Source organism: Coloeus monedula (genome assembly GCF_965178545.1).
Source record: "Coloeus monedula genome assembly, chromosome: 24".
NCBI classification, from domain to species: Eukaryota; Metazoa; Chordata; class Aves; order Passeriformes; family Corvidae; genus Coloeus; species Coloeus monedula.
The window spans coordinates 5,226,361-5,249,361 of NC_138804.1; the positions used below are offsets into that span (position 1 = coordinate 5,226,361).

General features: G+C 49.3%; 1 protein-coding gene across 6 annotated transcripts in view; it reads right to left on the reverse strand.

The window, feature by feature from the left end:
• SCMH1 (Scm polycomb group protein homolog 1) overlaps window positions 1–22,772 on the reverse strand; it is a 71,918-nt gene extending 49,146 nt beyond the window's left edge. For 4 of the 6 annotated variants that reach the window (XM_082296418.1, XM_082296417.1, XM_082296416.1 and 1 more), the window contains exons 1-4: window positions 22,708–22,772; window positions 7,197–7,303; window positions 3,275–3,359; window positions 543–611 (exon numbers count right to left, since the gene is read on the reverse strand). In XM_082296418.1, the coding sequence (XP_082152544.1) occupies window positions 543–611; window positions 3,275–3,299 (94 nt within the window). In that variant the 5' untranslated portion in view covers window positions 3,300–3,359; window positions 7,197–7,303; window positions 22,708–22,772. Of the gene's footprint in view, window positions 1–542; window positions 612–3,274; window positions 3,360–7,196; window positions 7,304–21,949; window positions 22,033–22,707 lie in introns of those variants that run through there. The other 2 variants (XM_082296414.1, XM_082296415.1) reach the window with 2 other exon arrangements.
• Between the last annotated feature and the right edge of the window lie 229 nt (window positions 22,773–23,001).

The window sequence follows — 23,001 nt, forward strand, 5'->3', positions numbered from 1 at the left end:
CACAGAACGGTTTGAGTTGGAAGGGACCTTAAAGCTCATCCAGTCCCACCCCCTGCCATGGGCAGGGACACCTTCCACCATCCCAAGTTGTTCCAAACCTGGTCCAACCCGGTCTTGGACACTTCCAGGGATCCAGGGGCAGCCACAGCTTCTCTAGGCAGCCTGTGCCAGGGCCTGCCCACCCTCACAGGGAAGAATTTCTTCTCCATATTCCATCTAACCCTGCCCTCTGACAGTGTGATGCCATTCCCCTTGTCCTGTCACTTCAGGCCCTTGTCCGAAGTCCCCCTTCAGCTCTCCTGGAGTCCCTTGAGGCACTGGAAACAGCTCTATGGTCTCCTCAGACCTTTCTCTTCTCCAGGCCCAAACTCTACAAGGATGTGCCCAAGCTTTGGGCAGTGATGAGCTGCTCAGAGTTTCTTGCAGGTGATGGCCAATCCTGATGCTGCACCATGCACTTGTCAAAAAAAAAAATCTTAGGAAATCAAAAAAGGGAGAAGTGGGGGGAAAAAAAGCAGGGAGGAAGAAGGGAGCTCTCTTACCTTGGTACTGGGAGGGAGACTCTGACGGGCGGCTGTACTTGTGCTTTTTACCATCTTTCCAGTCTATGGCTGAGACAAGAAACAGAGCACTTGTGTCAGGGAAAGGAGCCAGACAATGCACCCTTCAACACTGTCTGCTTTACAGGCACTCAGAGGAGAGGAGTGGCCTCCCTATCATGACCCCATAACACAGATGATTTGCCTCTATCTCTGGGGCGTGCTCCCTTCCTCCCCACAGCTCATGCACGTACCTGACAGGAGGTATCTACATTTGCACCTCAATCCCTGCTTAGTGTCCACCAGCCACTGTTTTCCCTCAGTGACAAGCAATAACAAAGAACAGCAAACTGCTAGAGCTCCATCATTTCAGCTATGAGAAAAAGGGCTTGAGAGGAACAAATGTAACTGCCACTAAATTGGCTCATGTGAATCTTTGGTGCAGAAAGGCTCCTTGTGTATCAACTCCAGGTTATTCCACACAAACAGCCTCAACCCTTTGTGGTGACTGGGAAAGGACTTCTCTGAAAATCTGCACAAGTGCTCTGTCCATGCACAACACCAGGTTTCCATGGGTCCCTTGCAGCTCGGAAGAGTGCACAGCAAAGCAGCACCAGCTCTGCAGAGCAGCTCACCTGAGCTGTCTTTGCCCATGACAGCTTTGGGGCTCAGAGCTCAAAAAAAAATTAAAGTTCTCAGCTCTGGAAAGTGACAGAGCAAGAAGGGGGGAATGCTCATCCCTGCCTCCAGCAGCCTCCAGCCCAAAGGAGGGATGGAAGATTGCTGTGCCACAGCAGAGCTCACCCTGAGCCAGCTCCTTGACCTGCTGGGCACCCTGGGAGTGCTGCTGCACTCCAGCTCCTTTATTTTACAGAGCATTTTTAGGGCTGTTGTAGACAACAGCTTGGTAGTGCCCTACAAAATGTGCCTTGCCCCCACAAAAAGCAATTCCTTGTGAAAGGAAAAGTTTTGAAATCTCCTGACAAGTAGCTGGAAGAGGCAGGCTAAGAGCTGCTTCTAAAGTGGCCTGGGGTGTCTTAACGTGTCTGGAATTGCTTTTGGACAATTATTTTTGCAATCTTCTCTTCTTGACATGTTCTTTTCAGCACAATGGACAGGATGGTATGCAGGTTTTATTGCTCTGGAGAGTGACAGAGCAAGAAGTGGGGGATGCCCACCCTGCCTCCAACAGCCTCCAGTGCAACAGAGGGATGCCAGATCAGCATCCCTTAAATGAACACGAGGGACATATGGAGTGTGGCCACGGCGTCACTAGACATGGACCAGACAAAGAGCCTCCTTGGAGAGACATAAAGGAATGAAAAGGATTGAAGGACACCCTTCCTAATAAATGCATTACCATGAAGCACAGTATTGTGCCATCTCCCTAAGAAAGCAAGAATAAAGGACATAAAGTATTTAAGTCAGAAGCAAAAGAGCCCCGTGGGTGGGTAAGGCTCCCCTCTGTGCTGCAGGACAGCTCTAACAGCATCCATGCACTCAAAGGAGCCTCTCGCCATACTCTGCAGGTGAAGGTACATTTTGTTCTTAACCTGTAACATGCAAAAATCCTCATTAAGGAGGATACAAAAGCAGCAGAGAGAGAGAAACAAGAATTTCTGCAGACAAATAAAGAAAGAGTGAAAGTTCAATGCATTATTAAAAAAGCAGGTAAGTAGGACAGAAACCCACATGTGCACGGTGCAGATGTTGCCTCTGCAACCCATGGCACGGCATTCCGAGCACAGGTCACAGAGGCAGGCTGGCTGGAGGCTCCAGGAGCACAGAGAACAAGCTGTGAGTGAGGCTGAATCCAGCCAGCCCGGGCCTCAGCCACGCTGCTGACTAATCAACCGGCCTCCTTTATTGCCAAGCCCTCCAGCTGCCTCACAGCAGGGTCTCCTCATTCCCTGCTTTCCTTCATTTATTTTCACTTCATTAAAGGACAAGCAGTGTTAGGAAGAGGATAATGCCGCTGTAAGATGAACCACGACAGAAGCAAAGGAGACATTTAAAAAAAATAAAAGGAGGAGAGAAATCGAGCATAGAAATCTCCTGCAATAAACTTTGGGAGTGTGGAGCAGATGTGAACAAAGAGCTGCAGAGGATGCTCCATCCTCTCGCTTCTCCCTTCCCCCCTCCTCCGGAGCGCATGTGATGAGATCACTCCAGTCCAACGCACATGCATGGCACAGCACCAAAGGAAATCAATATTTTTGTCAAGCACAAGAAGCCAGAGCAGCTCAGCTGCAGGCAGCCTGCTCGGCTTCACCCTTTTGGCTGGGGATGCAGGACCCAGGAAGCACGTGCTGTGTGAGGGGCCGAGGGACCCGGTGGCAGTGGTAACCTCCTGACAGATTTCCTCTCCACAAGGTAGGCTGGTCTCTGCTTTCATGCCTCATTAGAGGGGGGAGGCCTGTGCCAGCACAGCCAGTTTGCCCCATGCTGGGAGCTCTGCCAGATGGTGCCGCGGGTTCTGCAGGGCACCCTCGCTGCTGACACTGTGCCCCACAAGCTGCAGGGATGCCCCAAAAAGGGACTCTCCTCTTCCTGTCACAGGGGTGGATTGATGAACTGCTCTGTGCATGCTGATGGAGAAACACACAACTCTGTTTTGGCCTTCCAACCACACCCCCTCAGCTCCCACCCCACTGTCAGTCCCCTGAGGCACTTGGCCCTCCAGGCCAAGCCAGCTCACTGCAGGGCCCTTGGCTGTGCCAAGCATCACTGCTCACCTTTCTGAGGGCCTGGTTTCCGCATTCTACCACCTGCTGCTGTCCTTATCCTGGGACTGGGTTGCTCTTACAGAACTGAAGATGTCTAGGACAAAAGAAATAACGATGAGAAAATTCCCCATTCTGGAGCACACAGTCATCTGCACCATTAACTCATCACACAGTGGGGGGAAACACATGTTCCATCACCCGGGGTTGCACAGAACACAGAACACACACAGCTCATTTCACCCCCTGAAACGACAAGACTTTCTCCAATTTGTGGACAACGTCAAATTCATGGCAGCAGGAGCAGCATAAATAAGCACAAGGAGCACATGCCTGTCTCCCTGCTAACCCTACAGTGGGTCTGGAGCGTGTGTGGAAGGAGGGGCTGCTCCCACTCACTAACAAAGGGAGGCAGAGCTGGAATTTATGAAAGAAAACACATGGAAACATAACATTAACTCTGGCAAAGCAGCACAGCAATCCCCAGCTTGCCACTTACAATTCAAATTGCTCACAGCAGTTCTGGGGAATAAGGATGAGAAATTGGACAATGACCCAGGAAATACTTTTGCTGTTATTACTGCCATGAGTGTCCAAGTTAAGCTGCATTTTCTTTTCCTGGTTGGAGGAAAACTGGCTGGACTGCTCCCAACAAGCAAAGGCATTTGCATTCTTGTTATAAAGAAATATTCCTGAAAAATCAGAGCTCCTGGGAGATGTATGCTGGACATGCATAGGGACCCAGCGCTCCAGGACAACCACTCTCACAGGGCAGGGCCTGCTGCACCCACCAAGCCTTGCCAAGCCCTGCCAGAAAACATCCAAATGAATGGCTGAGCCACAAACAGGCCCTTGGGAAAGCCAGGAATAGCATGTTTTGACACTCCACTAACTAATGAAAGATTAATTGTATCAATATAATTCCATTTTGTTCACAGTGGGGTAGTCAGGAGGAGGATGGAAGAGGAAGCTGTCTCAGGATGCAGCACTGAGTCGCTGCTTAAAGGGTTATTTACAGATCCAACTTGGCAAGAAGTTGGGGTTTTAAAAACCAGGCTTTTTCTAAATGTGAGAGAGATAGAGTTTAATTTTCTATAAAAGCTCTACAAACTACAGCCCTTTTATATGCAACACTGAGCAATACTCTGAGAAGAAAAATACTGAAGGAGTATTAAATACTAAAGGAAAAGAAATTCCTGGTTGTTTTTTTAATCCAAATCAAAAGGTGCACAGTAGTCACTTATTGCCTCTCTCCTAAATAGCGTGTGTGTCTGTACACACTTGTGAAAGGAGTAAAGTTGGTTTCCCTTTCAATAGCAGAAGGTAACCTACATGTGAAAGGTTATTTACAACTTTTAAAGCTTCTTTTCATAATTTTCTTCTGTCATTTTTATTAAAGTCTAGCAGTGCTGGCAGGAAAAGTGCCCTAGACATTAAAACCCAGGCTGAAAGGCACTTATATATAACCAGACAAGCATTCACCATCTCTGGCTCTGCCCCTCTGCTGTGTGTGGGACTTTCTCAAGTACCCCCACACATAAATCTCATGTGTTTGGCACAGGAGTTCCTGTGGCCCTCTGAGGGCTTCTGAAAAGCTGCTTGAGCCTCAGCACCTCAGTCCTGCTGGCAGGGATGTGTGACTGCTTCCCTGCAGAAGTATTGGGAGAAAAAAATTTACGACAGTGTTTGAGCTGCTCAGACAGGGTTTGTGGACGGTTGTGGCCCAGGACAAGGGTGCACTTCTGCACCCTCCATCCGCACAGTGGCAATAACCCTAATGTGGCTCGGGGGACCTTCTCACCCTCTACAGCTCCCTGACAGGAGGGGGCGGACAGGTGGGGATCAGTCTCTTCTTTGAGGTAACAAGGACAGTTCAAGAGGAAATGGCCTCAAGATGTGCCAGGGGAAGTTCAGGTTGGACATTAGGAAGAATCTCTTCATGGAGAGCGTTGTCAGCATGGGCTGCCCAAGGAGGTGGTGGTGTATTGAAGAAATGGCTGGATGTGGCACTGGTGCTCTGTAGTGGACATGGTGGTTGTTTGGTCTTGATGATCTTGGAGGTCTTTTCCAACCTTAATGATTCTATAATTCTGTGATACTGATAAAGCACAGAGCTCACTGCTGGTACTCCTCAGCCAACACTGCAGCAGGCTCTCAGCAAGATCTCATGTCATGGAAAAGAACCAGATGTTGTAAATGTCCTATTTAAATTAATAAATGAATGGTGACTCTTCCTCAAAGGAGGAAGACTTAAGCTGCACGGGAGTCCCACTTTGCTGAGAGCCACATGAGTGCCAGCTCAAGGACACTGCACTCCAAAACACGCTTCCAAGAAACTGCCCAAACACAACAGCCCCTGCTGGACTCCTGCCAGCCTTCACGAGCCTCCACCACAGCTCTGCACCACCCAGATCTCCCGTACATCTCACACCACAGGACAGCAACACGTGGGTAAATCCCGCAAAATCATAAGAAAAGAAAAGAAAAAAAGCAAAACAATTAGTGTGCTCAGAGTCATGTAATGCCTAGAGAAGAGGCAGAACCAAACCCCGTGATGCACGGCTTCAGCCTGCCTGCTGCAGGGGCAGCTGGACCTACACAGCCCGATGGGAGCCACCAGCCTCACTGCACTCCAGGAACCAGTTCCTGCCCTGGGATGCAGGGATGCCCTTCTTCAGCTATGGAGACAGACACTGTGTACCCCAGCCCTCCTGAAACTGGTACAATCACAATTGGGAGGGACCCACAAGGATCACCAAATCCAACTCCAGGCCCTTCACAGACACCCCAACAATACCACCTGGGGGGTGCCTGACAGCATTATCCAAACGCTCCTGGAGTTCTGGCAGGCTTGGGGCCCTGCCCATTCCCTGGGGGAAGAACCTTTCCCTGATGTCCAGCCTGACCCTCCCCTGACACAGCTCCAGCCATTCCCTTGGGTCCTGTCCCTGGTCACAGAGAACAGAAATAGGAGCTGCCTCTCTGCTGCCCCTGGGCTTTACTAACACAGGGCTTGGGAATTGATGAATTCCACTGATTGTAATTTACAGTTGCCCAGAGGAGCTATAAAATCTCCACCCTTGGAGATACTCCAAACATCACCAGCTCCCTCCCCTGCCAGCCTGATCTAACCTTGTAGCTGAGTCTGACTTCAGAGCCCATCTCTGTCTGCGTGTGGCACTGGACCAGACAACCTCCAAAAGCTCCTTCCAACCTGAAACACCCAGAGACTTTATCTCACTGACAACGGATTGGATGGCAAGGGGAATCACTCTATAGGTTTTGACAAGGCTGAAATGCCTTGTAAGGAGACTTCAGTGCAGAGAGAAGAAAGCCAACAGCAGAACAGACAAGCTCACAGGCACTGCAGGACACGAGCACTGCAGTACCAATGGATGTGGCCTTTACTCCATTCAGGGACTGAAGATTGAAAAAATGTGAAAGTAATAAATAGCAGAAGCTACAGTCCGGAATCCAAGGGGGAAAAATGGGCTATCCACAGAGACAGATCTTCCAGAATCACCTCAGACACAAACATGCCCCTGCTGAGGACCTGTTGGCTGATCCATGGCACAAAGGACATAATCTTACTGCTGCATCACATAAAGCCTTTGGGATTTCCACAGCCCAGCACCTGCTGCAATGTTCCATCTCCAGAGCCTGACACTTGCACGGAGCTGCACATCACAGTTAAAACTCCCCTTGTTTTCAAAAGCTGTGTTTCTCCTGCTTGTGGAGATCAAGATAATCTCCCAAGCATGAACTACAGCATTATGGAGTGTTGGTTTCCAGAATTTATAACCTGAAAGGGCAGATCAACATGCAAATTCATTTCAGTAGGATCCTACCTTAAAAATGTAAAAAGACCAACTGATTTGCTGCCTTTAGTAGCAGTGAAGTGCCTCTCCTAGAGTTTCAAACAACTTTCACTCACCGAGATATCAAAAGTGCCAAGGGCTCCACTGAACTGTCATGGGCTCTAGTTCCCCATCACTCCTACAAGACAGCAGAGTCAGTACAAACACTGCGGCATAGCAAAACCTGAAAGCAGAGAGACAAAATGAAAAAGTTTGCATTTAATTGCAGAAAGCCTATGTTACCAGCTGCATTATTCATGTTCATATTTAATTCATTTAAAACATCCAAATTTAAATTTAAAGACAGCTGTAACAAACGTTCCCACTTGCACTTGCAAAGCAGCACAGAACTTGACACAATTTAAGTTCAGCTTGCAGTGAGTACACGGGACTGCGGCTGTTAAACACCTTTGATATGAGTAAGATCACATCAACTGAGCTGATAGAAACTAGTTCAGCTTTTGTAAAATGAAACTATCACACAAAGGAGGATTGAAAAGACTAGACCTGATTAGTAATGAAAAGGAGAGAAACCACAGGAGAGGCATATAAAATAATGAGTAGCATGAAGAGAGAGAACTGGGGACTCCAAATTATCCCTTCCCAGTGCAGCAGAGCAAACCTACAAAACTAAAAACCTGCCAAGTATATACCAGGGAGAAGGAAATGTTCATTGGAAACTAACAGACGTGCAACTTCCTTATGGAGGAAGTTGTCAAGGGAAGTAAACAAGTAACCTTAGAAATGACAAAGGCATTGAAAAGCAAACCAGCATTTGTACGGGTATCAAAGTATGAGACCCATGGGCCATCGGTACCCAGGCCTCAAGCAAGAGCTGAATGAAGGTTGGGTGCCCAGCCAGACCATGCCCAGCACATCACTGCTTCAGCTGCTGTGCTGTGGCAAGGAGAAGCTGAGCCCTTGCCCTCCTGCCAGGCTGCTGACACCAGCTCACAGCCAGGGGCAGGACACCAGCTCAGGACAGGGTTTGCTCACACCCTGGCAAGCCCTGTGCTGGGTAACACTGTGATTTACACCTCCGATGCATTTTCCTTTTTCTCAGGCAGCAGAGAGGCAGCTGGAAGAGCATCCCAGGGCATCCCCAGCTCTGAGCGCTGCTCTCTCCAGCACCGCACAGCCCACAGCACAAACACTGCAGAAATGCATCTTAATCTAATTAAGTTCTCCCCCCACTGCTCTTGCCAACAGGCTCTTCCAAAAGCTCATCCCTAAGGGCAGACAGATTCAATTTACCTGAGCCAGATTGGAAGGGAACTGCAGGGTTAGAGGGGAGCCTGCTCTGCAATATTCTTCCACCAAATGTGGCAACTGCAATATCAGTAAAACAAAAAAGAGAAAATGTGGATGGAAGATGCTGTCCCATCTTTCCAGACCTCATGAGATGCATGTAATCCCTTGATCTCCAAAGCCTCCGCTCCTTCGGAGCGCCTAATTATGAAAAGAGTTAGAGCTGACGCTCTTAATGTCTCTTCTAGGCACTTCTTTATTCCACTCAGGGCACCAGTCACATCTGAATTATTTCCTGGGGTTGTTTGGACTTCCTATTATACAAGGATGATTATGGTGAACCTTGGGATGGAATCCAAGTCGGATCTCAGCACTACCATGTTTGATTGAAAGGGAATGTGAAGGTTTGTTGACAGCATGCCAGGCTTCAAACCTTGCTGGACAATGCCGTTGCCAGCAGGCCAGAGGATTTCAGAGAGAAGAGGAAGAAAACCACCAACAGAGAAGCTGAAAAATGGTTTTATTAGGTTGGATACATACTCCACAGATTAGGATTGGGGGGAAAAAAAGGAAACTCCACATATTGACAGAGAACTGCGAGAACGTTGCTTCTTGGAAATCCCATGGGGCTGCCACAAGAGAATCCTGACAGTTTCTCACGATGCAAAGTGCCTGCAGTCTTTGATTTGTTCCCCACAAAAGCATAGGTCTGGAGCACCATGACCACTGCAGCCACTAAAAATCCCTTCCATGTAACCCCTGCTTCAGTTGTGGTTTTCTTCACAGTTATCTTTCCATCAAACACTATCAATGTTTCCAGCAGTGAAGAGCTGTCCCTTACAAATTCCCTCAGGAAATGTGAGGGCAGCACCCTAAGCTCCTTCCTGTTGTGGGTGATGGCGGTGCTGCCATTCCATCCTCTCTGCTGGCGTGTTTCAGCTCCATTCTGGAAGCCCCTATGTGACCATGGGAGCATCCAGTGGCATCTCAACCCAATCAGAAAACCAGGCACACGATGAGCACGTTATGTGAATTACAGAATATCCTGAGTTGGGAGGGATCCATAAGGATCATCGAGTCCAGCTCCTGGCCCTGCAGACACCTCAACAATCTCACCCTGTCCCTGAGAGCATTTTCCAAATGTTCCTGGAGCTCCGGCAGCCTTGGAGCTGTGACCATTCCCTGGAAGCCTGTTCAGTGCCCAACCATCCTCTAGGGGAAGAACCTTTTCTGAACTCAGCCTGGTTTCTCATTTAATGTATTTTTTGCCATTTTTAGTTTCTATGGTGGAGAAAGAAACGCACTTTCAGCCTATCTTGAGAAATCAAAAGGCTGTCAGTGCACGATCTGACACCTCTTACTGCTTTTGGTTTTCACACCGGATTGGCTCCTCAGATTTCTGCCTGACCTGTGGACACCAGAACTTTTGCTGGTCTAAAGCACAGTTCCTGCTCTCAAGGCATGCTCTGATGAGCTGGCTGACTGACCCCTTTCCTGGGCAGAAGCCAAAGACCAGCTCCCAGGACTGAGCACCAGCCTTCTCAGAGCCAGACATGCAGGCAAGGAGTCCTAGACCAAAATGCCAAATGAATGCTTACGTGGGACCTGAAGGAAACTCTTGGGAGTGAGCAGCTTCCATGTTGGAAAAGGTGAGTCAGAATTTATCTTAACCAATGATTTTATTTCCTTCCACCTCCCTGTTACCATCCTCCTGGGCAAGACTGGAGTTTTATTTTCCCTGTCTGTGCAAAGTCACATTTTTGGCAGCTCCAAACGAAGGCTGATGAAGAAACAGCACCTCTGGAAGCATCTCCCCTCATCAGGTCTAGAGAGTCCTTACATTCATAGCAGGGAATATTTCTAAGTAACACTGTACAATGAATGCTGGTATTTCCATCTGCAGTACTGATCCCCTTGTGTGATCTGAAATACCTGATGGCTGCAAACCAGTACTCCTCTTTCTACCAGAAGGATTTTCTGTCATTTCCAACATCTCTCATTCTCTGGAATTAATTTTATCTTTCTACAGTGTAAGAAGTGGACTGATATACTCCAAACTTTGTGACAGGCTCCTCACAAACACATTCTTGTGTTAACACACTGAGGTGTCTCAAAGATGTGATCACAAGTAACACACTTCCTCAGTCCCTGAGCCAAGTCTCATGGGAGTACATATTTTAAAAGACAAAAACACGTGGAAAAACTTGGATAGACCATGTTTCTACAATGAAAATACTGACTTCATGACTTCCTTTTGAACACCTTCAGGTTGCTGGGGAGAGGAGATAGGTCATCCTCCCAGGAAATGGCAGCTGGACGATCAGACACTGCTGAGTCAAGCTCAAGAGATCACCCTCAGGGTGAGTATGAAAACCAGGGACCACCGTGAGCAAAGCTACAACAGTTACCACTGCTCATGATCATGGAGGAAATGAAATAAAACCTTGCAGGATTTCAATAAAGGTTCCTTCCCTATCCAAAAAAATCCACCCCAAAAACAACCCAACAAAACCAGCATGGGCCTTGGATCAAACCAAAAACATCCTGACATGTATCACTGTGAGCAGATCTTGCTCTCCATGAAGACTGAAGAGGTTGCAATAAAGACAACATAATTGGCACACTCCAGGAACAGGATACCCAGGCTGAGAGAAATGGAGAGATGAAAGAGCTTAAAATAAAAGCCAAATAAAATAATCTGCTAAATCTACTGAGTCTGCTAAAGGAAGACCCTTAACAGACTGAGTTTTCTCAGTACAGACATGTTTACTGATGAGCTGGGACTTACAGCTCCGTGGCTGCCATTTCTGTAGTGAGGGGGGGGAGCACTCCAGCCCTGCAAATCCTCCTTGGGAAGATGGGGCTCGGCTGCTGCTCGACTGTAAGTCCACACACTGTTGAAAAATCAGAGCTGCTTTTAAGACTGGTATTGATTAGTTTCTTCAAAACCCCTGCCCACTCAAATAGGAAGGTAACAGTGCCAAACCTAAAGCCTTTCCATGCAGGGTAACATGGAATCGTGGAATGGTTTGGGTCAGACGGGATCTCAAGGATCCTCTTGTTCCAACCCCCTTGACACAGGCAGGGATTCACAGCTCACAGAGGATCCTATGCTGCTCCTCCCCAGACAGTACCATGTTCAAGGCTTGGAGCCAAGGCCTGGGCTGCCTCCCATTGCCAGGGACAGCGAGCGGCCCACCATGAACACAGGATGATATGGCACAGATTTAGCTAATCATACAAATCCCCTGTGATAACAGCTGGGGTTAAGGAAGCTTCACTGTGCTCCAGAATGATTTCAGCAAATCCTTCATGGCTGGTCCTACTGCTGAAGTCACTTTGAGGTTCTGCCTCTGAGGTGAGCAATGCCCGTGTCCCACATCCCAGTGTGAAAGATGCTACCAACACCATTGCTCTCCACAAGTGTTCTGAAGGAGTTTTGGGAAAAGCTGCAGATCTCTGTTCCTGGGTGTTAAGCAGAGACATTTCTGACCTGTACCACCACTGTACCTCCATGGAGCTCTCCCAAACTCACTGTAACAAAACTTAACACAGAGACTGGCTTTTTGGGCAGGTAAGGTGCCTGTTACATAGAGAAAAGCAAAGGACTGATGGACTTCAGTGCCATATGGGAAGAACATGCCAAAGCAAGGAATTGAATCTTTGTGCTTAAGGCTGCTGTTTCTAACACTGAACCAGCTGTGTTACAGCTACTTTGTGTCAGCAGGACTCCCATAGCTAAAAGTTAAAGTCTCCTGACTTTAGAAGAGGAATGGCCTGGGTTGCAGATTGGCACAGCAGTGTACCCAATCCACTGAGGACATCTGCAAGTACAGAAGGTTTATCACAAATGGGGGGCTCTGTAGCCTGATCCCAGCATGTTCTGATCATACCCTGACACCCCAGTGACTGGGAACCAGGCCGTAGGCCAGTTTTGGAAGCACCTGAGTTTCCTTACATGGCAATCCCAGAACACGGACAGGTGCAGGACTGTGCACCCCACACTCCTGTGCTGGGTCATGGCCCCCCTCACCTGGGGACAAGCTGGAGGGTGCACCCCAAGGGCAGGCTCGATGCAGAACACCCCGCGGCTGCACTCAGCCTGCGAAGGCACAGTGGGAAGCCCAAACCGATGCAGGCAGTAAAGACAGTTTTGCAGCAATGTGGCTATTTCAGCCTGCACTGAGACACATGCCAAAGCTAAGAGCTGTTACTGAAAGCAGATGGCTTACAGGAGACCTTGAAATGGGATTCTGCCCAAGGCAATTACAAAGTCACCCATCACAAAAGCACACAATAGGATGCTTCAAAGCCTTTAAATAAGAATTTAAACAGGGCTACATTAAAAACCAGTGCATGGTTTCCATATCACACCTAGACAGGCAAGTACAGCCCCCCTTGCAGAGTCAGCCACGGCTGCTCTCCCAGACAGCAGTTACATATGTGATGTATGCGGCCCCAGAATGGGCTCCAGTGCGTACACTCTTCATGGGTCTCCGGTTGACACCCAGTAGATACATGTATATATAAAATGTTTAATCAACCTTATACTTAATTCTCTACTGGACTCTATTAAAAAATAAACTCTTTATGGAATGAAAGATATGGGAGGACAATATATTCCTATGTCCCTATGCAAGGGGAAACAGGAGGCAATCCAGAAGGAAAGGATGACTTCCAGTTGTGTCTCTATTGGAAATCTCACGACAGACTGTGCAGTGATGCTGCAAGCAGGATGCAAGAATTCCTCAAAGAAAATTTTGCATTAACTATTTCTAGTAATGAAAGTTTGATAAAGTTTCAGCAGAACATCCCCAGGAGACCACAAACAGGGAAAGGCAGCTTGAGGGGGAATAAAAAAACAGAGGGATGGTAATTAGGGGACACAACAGAAATGTAAATGAGGAAAACCTTGGAAAGAGAGGGGAAGGAGATGACCCAATCCCTTAAAGTACCCTGTATCTCACAAAGGAGGAGGGTGATTTCCAGGGAGAGACACACGGGCAAGGGTTTCCACTGAAATGGCAGGGAGGGACATGAGAGCTCAGGGAGCCGAGGAGAACAAACCAGTCCAGAAGAAAAGGTGAGGACAAAATCACCACTCTCTAATGAGCTAAATACTGAGGCGTGGGGGATGATGATGGTTACATACACCTACAATTGCATTTTCCTTCTGCTTTCCTTCTGTAACCAATCCCAACAATTAAATGGAATGCTTAGCAATATCCCTTGGGAAAACACACTGGATGAAAACTCACCCTCAAGCCTCACATGGCATCAAAGCAATCGCTGAGCATGCTCCTGGGGTGCCTAAAGTGCTCTCTTTCCTCATCCAGCGCAAAGGAATGACCTTCCATGGAGTTAAGTATTTCTTACCTTCCTGGGGTCCAGCACCAACACAGACATGTCCCTACTGACAGAGGGTGGACATGACTCCAGTCACACTCAAGGCTGAATCCTTCATAGATCCCTGTCCCTGGCATCCATACAGCCAATCTTCCCAAACCTTCCAAACAGAACTCTCTCTGCCCTCCTGAACCTGCTCTCTCAGAGAAGGCAAGGTGAAACGATCCCTTTAATGTGCATATATATATATATATGAAAATAAAAATCTACCCTTAGACTGACAAAACCCAGGGTCTCCCTGCCATGCAGCACAGCCAGACTCCCTTCCAACACTTCCAGCAGCTGATTGTTTTTGTGGAAACAAAGGACAGATGAGAAATAGTTCCTACTGATCTGCCCCATCTGCTAAAAAAATGAGAAAGATAAAATCTCCAAACCCTCAGGGTATGGAGCAGAGCCACAAAACCTGGATTTACCCCTGTTAGAGCGGAAGAGGAGTCGGTCTCTGCTGCTTGGAGCACTGAGACAGAGATAATCCAGCCCTGATAGAAGGAAAGAGCGATGTCTGAAGAGTGAAGGGAGAGGCTGTGCCATTCCTCCTGGTGCCTGGCCCTGGCGTGCTCCAGCCCAATCAAGGCAAAGGGCTGCCCAGGAGAAGAGCTCCCACAAACTCACTGTACCCCAAGGGAATGCTCTGCTAAGGCAGGAAACAAGCATCTTTGTTTTATTTTCTCACTCCTGTAGAAAGATATTAATTGGTATATTTCTTAGGAAAAAGAAAGGAAATTGCTACAGAGCAACATGTCAAGAGAAACCAGAAGAGCCAAGCTCACTGAGGATGGGTATTAATTACTGCTTGCTATTTTTATCCTGCGTATAACTCTGGTCTCATCTGTGACTTAAGAAGCTAAAATCCCAGAATTCAAAACCATGTATCTACTCAAATAGGAGAAATATCCTCTACTGGGTACAAAGTCTGGATACAGAAAAATTCTAACATGTCCATCAAGATTAATCTCAATTTTAATAACAAAAGAAAGAGCAGTCTAGACGTGGATAGAAATATTAGCTCAGGAGAATTACTCCCAGAGAGGAAAAATCACTATCCAGTTCCTGCAGGAAACCCTGAACAGATTGCTGTTAATTATGTAAAGAAAAAGTTGTTAGGCTGCTTTACATTCCTGAAGGGCCAAAAGTTTGGACAACTAAAAAATATACTGTGAGGCCCTTCACTGTTTTCTGTACAACACACGGTAGATGCCAATAAAAAAACCCCAAACCATGACCACAAGCAACCAAAAGTCCATCCTGCAGCTTTGCAAGTATGTTCAGTGTCTGCCAAGGAGCTAATGAAAACAAGGCACTCTTACAGACTGTATCTGCTTGACATTCAAGTACCTGATGGACATTTTGTACAGCTTATAAAATATCACAGGGCATTTACAGATTTTCCAGCTGACAACAATATGAAGTAACTGAGCAGCTCCAGAACACACCAAGTCCTCTGGTCAGGCACAAGGTAACGCTGAACAGATACTACCACACACACACACACACACACAGCTAACACAACTGGAGACTGCCAGCAGTGCACAAGACGAGACCAAAGCTCACAGTGATGGAAAAGGAGCTGAGATTCAAAAGCCATCCCTCAGCCCCACCATAATGCTGGAACAACAGTGGGACTGCCCAGATCTACAGTGCAGGGCTTGGATAATGCCCAAGGGAAACAAGTTCTGCCTGCCCTCTCCAGGCACAGCAATTTGCCATCAAGTGAGCTGCTACCTCCTGCCATGCTGGGGACACGTGGCATTGTGCAGCCACCCAAAGCCCTCCAGTCTGGGGCTGTGGAAATGACAACATGGACTTTACCTCTGGAGTCACATGGCAAACCAGGAGGTCGGCCAGCTGTCATGGTTTACTCCACTCGTGGTAGGAGTTAAGGGCTACAGGTGAGCAGCAAGGTGGTAGCTTTGCTGGCTAGAACTGATACCTGCTGCCCATTAGTGGCCAATATCTGCTAGATAATGTCAACTGTACATAACAAGAAGTACAGCAGGTATTCAGCTACAGGAAAAAAATTGACATTTTACATTCTGCACACAAGGACAGAAATATGGCTAGGACCAAAACCTGAAAGATCTAAACTTCTATCACCTAGGGAACTACATAGGAACCATGTATTACACACTGTTACTGAACTAGGAACCACTCCTGACACAGATATAAAGGAACAACAATCACAACACTTGGTGGCTGATGGCCCTTTACCACATCAGCAAGTTACAGTACTCCACTTGCAGCTGATACTCTAACAGACACCACACCTGCAACCTTCTTCAATGATGCTGTACTACCTCAAGAGTTATTTTCTGTAAGAGTCTGACTAAAAACTTAGGACACCAGCTGATGATAAAAATGCCTCCCTGGTCTTTTTGAAGGCAGGCACAGAAACTTTGAGCTGAAATCATACAACTGCAATCAGCACTGCTCAGCCCAAAGGCAGCAGCACACAGCTCCTGGGTCAGCGCTGCCTCACACTGACCTGCTACCAGCAAAAAACAGGGAGTTGGGCACCTGCCAGGTACTTCTCACCAATCTCACAGGTCTGGAGAGCTGGCGTATGCACACACAGAATCATTGAATGGCCTGGGTTGGGATGGACCTTAAAGCTCATCCAGTTCCACCCCCTGCCATGGGCAGGGACACCTCCCACTATCCCAGCTTGCTCCAAGCCCTGTCCAACCTGGCCTTGGACACTTCCAGGGATCCGGGGACAGCCGCAGCTTCTCTGCGCAACAAAACATGTTTTGAAATAATGTAACTTTTAATGTAATCTTGTTGCTTTTTATAAAATATACCACTAACCAAAAACTCTTTAAAAATGTTCAAGACAATAGATTTTGCTACCGAAGTGTAAGACAACTCAGGAATTCATGATTTACAATTTTAATAAAACCCATGCCACCTCAAGCACCCTATTTTCAGTGACATCAGCACAGATCAAGAACTGTTAGTCATGGCCAACACAACAGGGGGAGGTGGGACATGGGACTGGGGCTGCCCAGCTGCCACACACGTGTCATTAAATCCACAGCACTGCCCAAGAGCCAGCAGATGCTCTCTGAGCACAGAAGGGAAAGGCAGAATAGAAGATTGAACCCTACATAATGGTTACTTTTACATTTACAGAATTTTTCTTCTCTTTGGTAGCTTGCCAGTAGAGAAGGTGAGATGTCAAAATGATGGGGTTAAAGTGCAGCAATACTAGGCTGAAATCAGTCAAAGCTCCTTAATCTCAGAATAGTCAGGCACCGGAGTGGATTGCTGAGGAAAGTCAGAATCACCATCACTGGAAATCTTAGAACACCTTAGAGAAACCGCTAGGAAACATTATGTATAGGTGATCCTTCAAGGTCACTTCTAGAAACACTGAAACCACAAGACTTTCTCCATAGGCACTTCTCTGATCACACAGCTACTGCACAATTTTAACGGACTGTGCATCTAAGATTTGCTGTAACAAGACAAAGAAAAAATAAAAGCAACCACAGCATACAGTCAGCGTACAGAGAGCAGCAGTCTCTAGGCTGCATGAATAAGTCACTCAACTTATTTTTAGAAAGTGGAATTGGTACAACTTCCTCCTCGGTCCACATCAGACTCCATCAGCTCTTCTGCCTGCTCACTATGCCTTCACTTAACTAACGAGCATAGAGCAGAGATTTCTCCTACCTTATGTGTGCCAGCTGGGCAGGAAAGGCAAACGTGGGGAGGGAGGAGCCCTGCGGCAGTGACCGCAGGGAGAGAGCACTGCTGGGAGATGCCCAACATGCTGCAGAGTCCCCCCAGTGCGTTCAGCCCGAGCTTGGGTAGCCACCCTCACCCTGAGCCATCACCTCTCAGAGCAGCTGGTTTCAGGGACATTCAGCTGCACTGTGGGGGTGTTTTGTGCCACCAGGAGCCAGAGCTAAGCCCGGGTTCCTGCCCCGAAGTGCTGCTCGTCTGTGTCCCCCACGGTGTGTGCAGCCCAGCCCGGCCCCCTGGCCTGGCCTGGCCTCCCCACAGCTGCAGGGACACAGGGAGGGCAGGCAGGCCCTGGCAGCAGCCCAGGGAAGCTCCCACAGACAGGAGGGAGCGAGGGGGAACAGGGAACACAGGCTGCCCTCCCGCTCACTGCAGACACAGCTGGATGCGCATCCCACTGCTGAGGGCTCAGCGTCGGGGGAGGAGGCAGGGGCTGCTCCAAACGGGAAGGGAGGGAGGCCCAGGAGCAGGGATACCGTGCAGCAGTGGCACGGGGAGGGCAGAGTGGATGAAAGCTGGTCAGGCGCGGGTGGCAGGAGTTCCAGCACTGCCTTGTCCAGGCGGGCAGCAGGGAGGTGACTGCAAGTGGCAGCCGATGGGACCATGGCTCACTCAGTGGAGCACAGCTGGGCTTCACCCTGTGCAGCCTCTGCCAACACTGAACTCGAACATTGTAAGTGTCCTCCAGCTACCCCCAGGCACGAATCCCATTTTTCATGGCAGGACCTTTTCCTGGAGTCAAACATCAGCAGCACCCTGGGGAATCAGAAGGGTGCACCTACTTCCCCCCATCCCCAAGCAAACTGCAGCAGATGTCACTCCAGCAATGGGAGAACCAAACTTGTTCCCTTGCCATGATACCCAGGAGAAAGGACCCGGCCCAGTGTCCAGTGAAACTGGAATTGCACGAAACTTAGTGGGCAAAGATTGAGCATCACAAATTTCCACTGGCATCTATTCCTACAGTTTCTGTTGCTGAAAACAAACCCGAGCCATGGGGAGGTTTCTGGGCTGTTCCCGCTGTGGCAGTCTGGAAAATGTACAAGCTAATTGGAGCCGGGTAACTCCGAGCACATCGGCTGGGAACAGGCACCTCCAGCAGGAGTTTAGTTTCTGACTGGCGATAACACCAGTCAATTTATAACACAAACAGAAAAACTTCTGAACAAGAAATAGAGAGGGGCAGAAGCACAAGCTGGTCCCAGGGAAAAAACAGTCCTGCCCTGAACTCCCATGTCAGCTCCCTTGTGTAGGCAATGGCCACATCGATTCTGCTCTGTTTCCTTATCTCCAGTGACCTGTTACCAACCAGACAGTGGAGCTGCAGGGGTGACTTCCCTCCTCTGATCAAGTCAGCTCTCAGGAAGCCAAGTGCTTTAGACTCCTCTACAGCAGCTCAGACATCACCCGTCCATCTGGCCTGTTGGACGAGGCTGCCACGCAAACAGCAGAGGCAGCGAAACGGACGTTCATCTTTTCCTTGAGTTCTCAGCCAAATTCTTGATTTTTTTGTTCAGGATGAGTCTGCATAAAAGTGTGAGACTCAGCCCAGAAAGAGCAGAGGCACAGACACAAACTCTGCTTAAATCCCTGCCGGAGCGGCAAAAACATTTGGTAGATGCCTGAATGAACCCTGCAGACTACAAACAGTATATCACAGTGTCTAAATGTGCTAGAGGTGGTGCATGTCAGAAACCTCGGTAAAAGAGCTCAATATTACACTGTTTTTTAAAGGGAATTGAATGAAGATAGAGATCTCTGGGAATTAAGTGTTTTCAGCACCAACCAGGCTGCAGTGATGTCCCTGTACTGATCCATCCTTCTGCTCACAATTGAAACCACCTCTGAAATGTTCTGCTAAGGGAGAGTGCCACCCAGGACAGAGCACAACTTCGCCAAGAGGAGGAGGTGCTGATCTCCAGGGCTCAGGTGCCCCCAGCAGATACCATTCTGATACCACCAGTCCAGGTCACTGTATTTGTTCACCCCAAGCCCAGTGAGACCTGGTGATACATAGGGAAGTTGTCTTGTGCTTCCTGCTGCTCTCAGATTTGCACTATCAGTTTAAACGTTGTGCAAATGTTTTATAACAGCTTCAATTGGTAGATATTTAAGCTGGGTAAGAAAGCAGTTCTTTACAACTGCATTAAACCCAGAAAAAACATTTCCTTTAGGATTAGGCTCTGTTATTCTGCAGATGAAGTGGGATGAAACGTTCACATCCCAGCTTGGAGTGCAGGTGCTACACCAGGATGTAGTGCTGGGGTGAAGGAAGGGTCAGAGTTACAGTTCTGCTACACTGAGAGTTCAGTTGTGGAGATGATTTTTACCTTGGCATGTCTCTGAGTTACAGATATGCAGGAGATTAACCACCTCACAAGAGAAGCTGACAGCCAGAGTTGCTGCTCTGTCCTCAATACAACTTCCTGCACGTCTCAGGGACCCCTCCTTGTTAGGAAACTTTTCAAACATAAATGGATGTATAAACGACTCAGAATCTGCTTGTCTCATTGCAAAAACTGAGTTTCAGTTGCAGGCAAGGAAAAGAAAAGGAGAAAAGACAGGGTGCTAGATGCAAACATTACAGCTCAGACATGAGCCCCAAACATGCCAAGGTTTAACTTAGCCTGTTGCTAGTACACTACTCCAGACTTGCAAACAGGAGCTCACCGAGCATGCCAAGACCTCTGTCACAAACACACAGTTAAAAGCACAAATATGCAAACATGTGATCTGCACTCCTTGTCACATAACAGTGCTGAGACATACCCAAAATGGGGTCATTTGGGCCCACTTATTACAACTGCTCTGCAGAAGCCCCACTAACACAATCCTACCCTGACTGACCACGGCGCTTTAGGTGAAGTATGAATGAAAGCAGAACCCAAGTGAGAGGCAGAGGTCAGCTAGGCTGACATGCCCATGTGAGAAGAACAGAGAAACTGATCTTGGTCAGCTCGGGAAGAGGGAAAAAAAGTCTTCAAATGCTTCAAACTGAGCTGCAGACATGTAGGAAGTGGAGCAATGTGGGGAGTAGGGTGCTTTCCATGTGCTCTGGAGATCAGAAAAAGAACAGGTTTAAAGTGCAAGACAAAGATTTAGATGAAACATCCTGAGAAGTCTCTCCAATGATGAGGAGGCCTCAGTGCTGGCATACATCAGCTACACAGGATGTGGAATTGCCAGCAGGAAGAGCCTTAAAAGAAGAACTGTTACTCAGGAAGGGTTTAGAAGTCTATCCGGCCTTAACTAGAGATGGGATACAAGGAGGACATCTCTGGAGGTCCTCAATGCATGAGGCTATGAAACAAAGTTTCAGAGTTTGCTTTAAATTAGACATAGGGCAGGGATACAGATCCCAGAGCACTCACCTCTAGACTGAAGCACAGCTACTCCATGAATAAGATCATCATTTAATACCCTAACAGCATCTTTCACTTAAAGACTCCATATTGTCCTGCAAAATTCAGCAGGTTTCCACAGAAGTGCCTTAAGAAAAGCAGATTATCAAGATGCAGAATTGTCACTTGCTAAGATGTAAATAACCAAACCAGGAGGACCAAGGCTCAGTATAACTCTCTCAAATAAAACGCACTCAAACTTTAAATTAAATAAATACTTTAAATAGCTTAGAAATATCTGCATTTCCCTCGTGCCCATTGCAAGGGACTCCCTGATTTCCATCTGTATTTTCATACCATCTACTGGGCAGATCCTGAACTACCCACCAGCACATGAGGGCGGTATCCCATGGCAGCTTGTCCCAAGCTGAGCCCCCCATGAGCCAAGTTTTGTTCCCTATATTAACACCAAGCCACAGGCCAGTGCCTGAGATGAAGCACAAGGAATGAAACCACCATCCCATACTGCAAATACTCCCAGCAAACACATATGGACAACACAGTCTGGCCAGCAGAAGCTGAGAGTAAGAGGAGAGGAAGGTGAGAGGAGGAGGCCCAGCCTGCCGCAGCCATCGCTCAGGCGTTGAACCGAAGTGGGAGAACATTTTCCCCCAATATTACTGGCTGCGAACTGCAGCGACCACATGGCTGTTCCCAGCCACTCAGTGCACGCTGTTTACTATAAACAACAACAGTAAACAGAAACTCAGCCAAAAAATCAAAGCCAGGGACCCCAGAGCTGGGTCTCCACATCCCAACTTTCCCCACCGAAATAATCAGTTTCATGTTCAGCTGCTGAACCTAAACAATCCGAGGCCCAAGGGAGCCAAGCTGCTCAGTGCATCCCAAACTCAAGCCACCTGTTCGGATTTGCCAGCTCTACCTTCAGTCATCCTGACTCCAAAGTGCTGCCACAGTTTTACACGGGAGCTTCAAAGAGCTTGCGGATTAAACCTGCGCGGCAGGAGCCAGCCGTCACCAGGGTTATTTTTAAACACCTCACTGTGCACGAAACGCTCAAATCTTACCTCACTCCCAGCTCTATCCCAGCACTCGACTCGGGGCGGCTGCGAAGGAGGCGCAGCTTTTCCCCAGGCATGGTGGTTATGGGATTTCTCCGGCTGGTCCCCGAGGTCACCCCTGACACCTCCAGCAGCAGGATCTCGTGGGGGTCCTGCTCGGAGCACCAGGGACCAGCTCCACGCACAGGAGTGACAACGGGGTGTCACCGAGCCCCGAAGGGCTCGTGGGGGAGAAGGGGCACAAAACCCCCCCGGGCATAGCCCGCAGCCGAGGGCCACCTCCTGCAAACCTCCGGCAGCTCGGTCCCGCTTCCCCTTTCCTGCCAGGAGCGTCCGGCTGATACGGAACGGCGCCGGGGAGGGGGGCGGCTCCGGCCGGTTCAAGAACCGCTCCGAGGCCTCGGGGCGAGGCGGTACCGCGGCTGCCCGAGGCCCTGCCCGGGGACACCCGGCAGAACAACAAAGCCCTGGAAGAGGCTTCCCCAGGAGGCACAGCCCGGCCGGGCAGCCGCGGGGCCGGGGAGCCCCTGGGGCGCTGCCCCGCCGCCGGGAGGGCCGGTCCCGGACGGGCACCAGCAGGTGCGGGCGGTGACAGCCGCCCCCGGCCCGGGCACCGCGCTGAGGCGGCGGCCGGGCCGCGCTAACAGGAGGGATGAGATCCGGGCTGGGCTGCGAGCCCGAGCCCCGCTCGACCCCCGCCGCGCCTCCCCGCGCCGGGCCGGACCGGGCCCGGCCGAGCCGCCCGCCCCGGGCCGCCCCCTCACCTGCGCGGCCGCCGAGCGCTGGCGCTGCTCAGTCCCTCGCCGCCGCCGCCGCCGCCATGTTCGCGCTGCGCAGGGAGGCGGGGAGGGAACGGGGGGGAGCGAAGGGGGAGCGGCGGGGGATCGGGGAGGAGGGACCGGCGGCCCGGTCCGGCCCCGCGCCGCCCCCGCCACCGGCACGGCTCCGGCCAGCGCCGGGGCCCGGCAGCTGATCGGCCGAGGCTCGGCGAGGTTCGGCTGGCTCCGCTCGGCTCCACTCGACTCGGCTCCGCTCAGCTCCTCTCGGCTTGTGTCGGC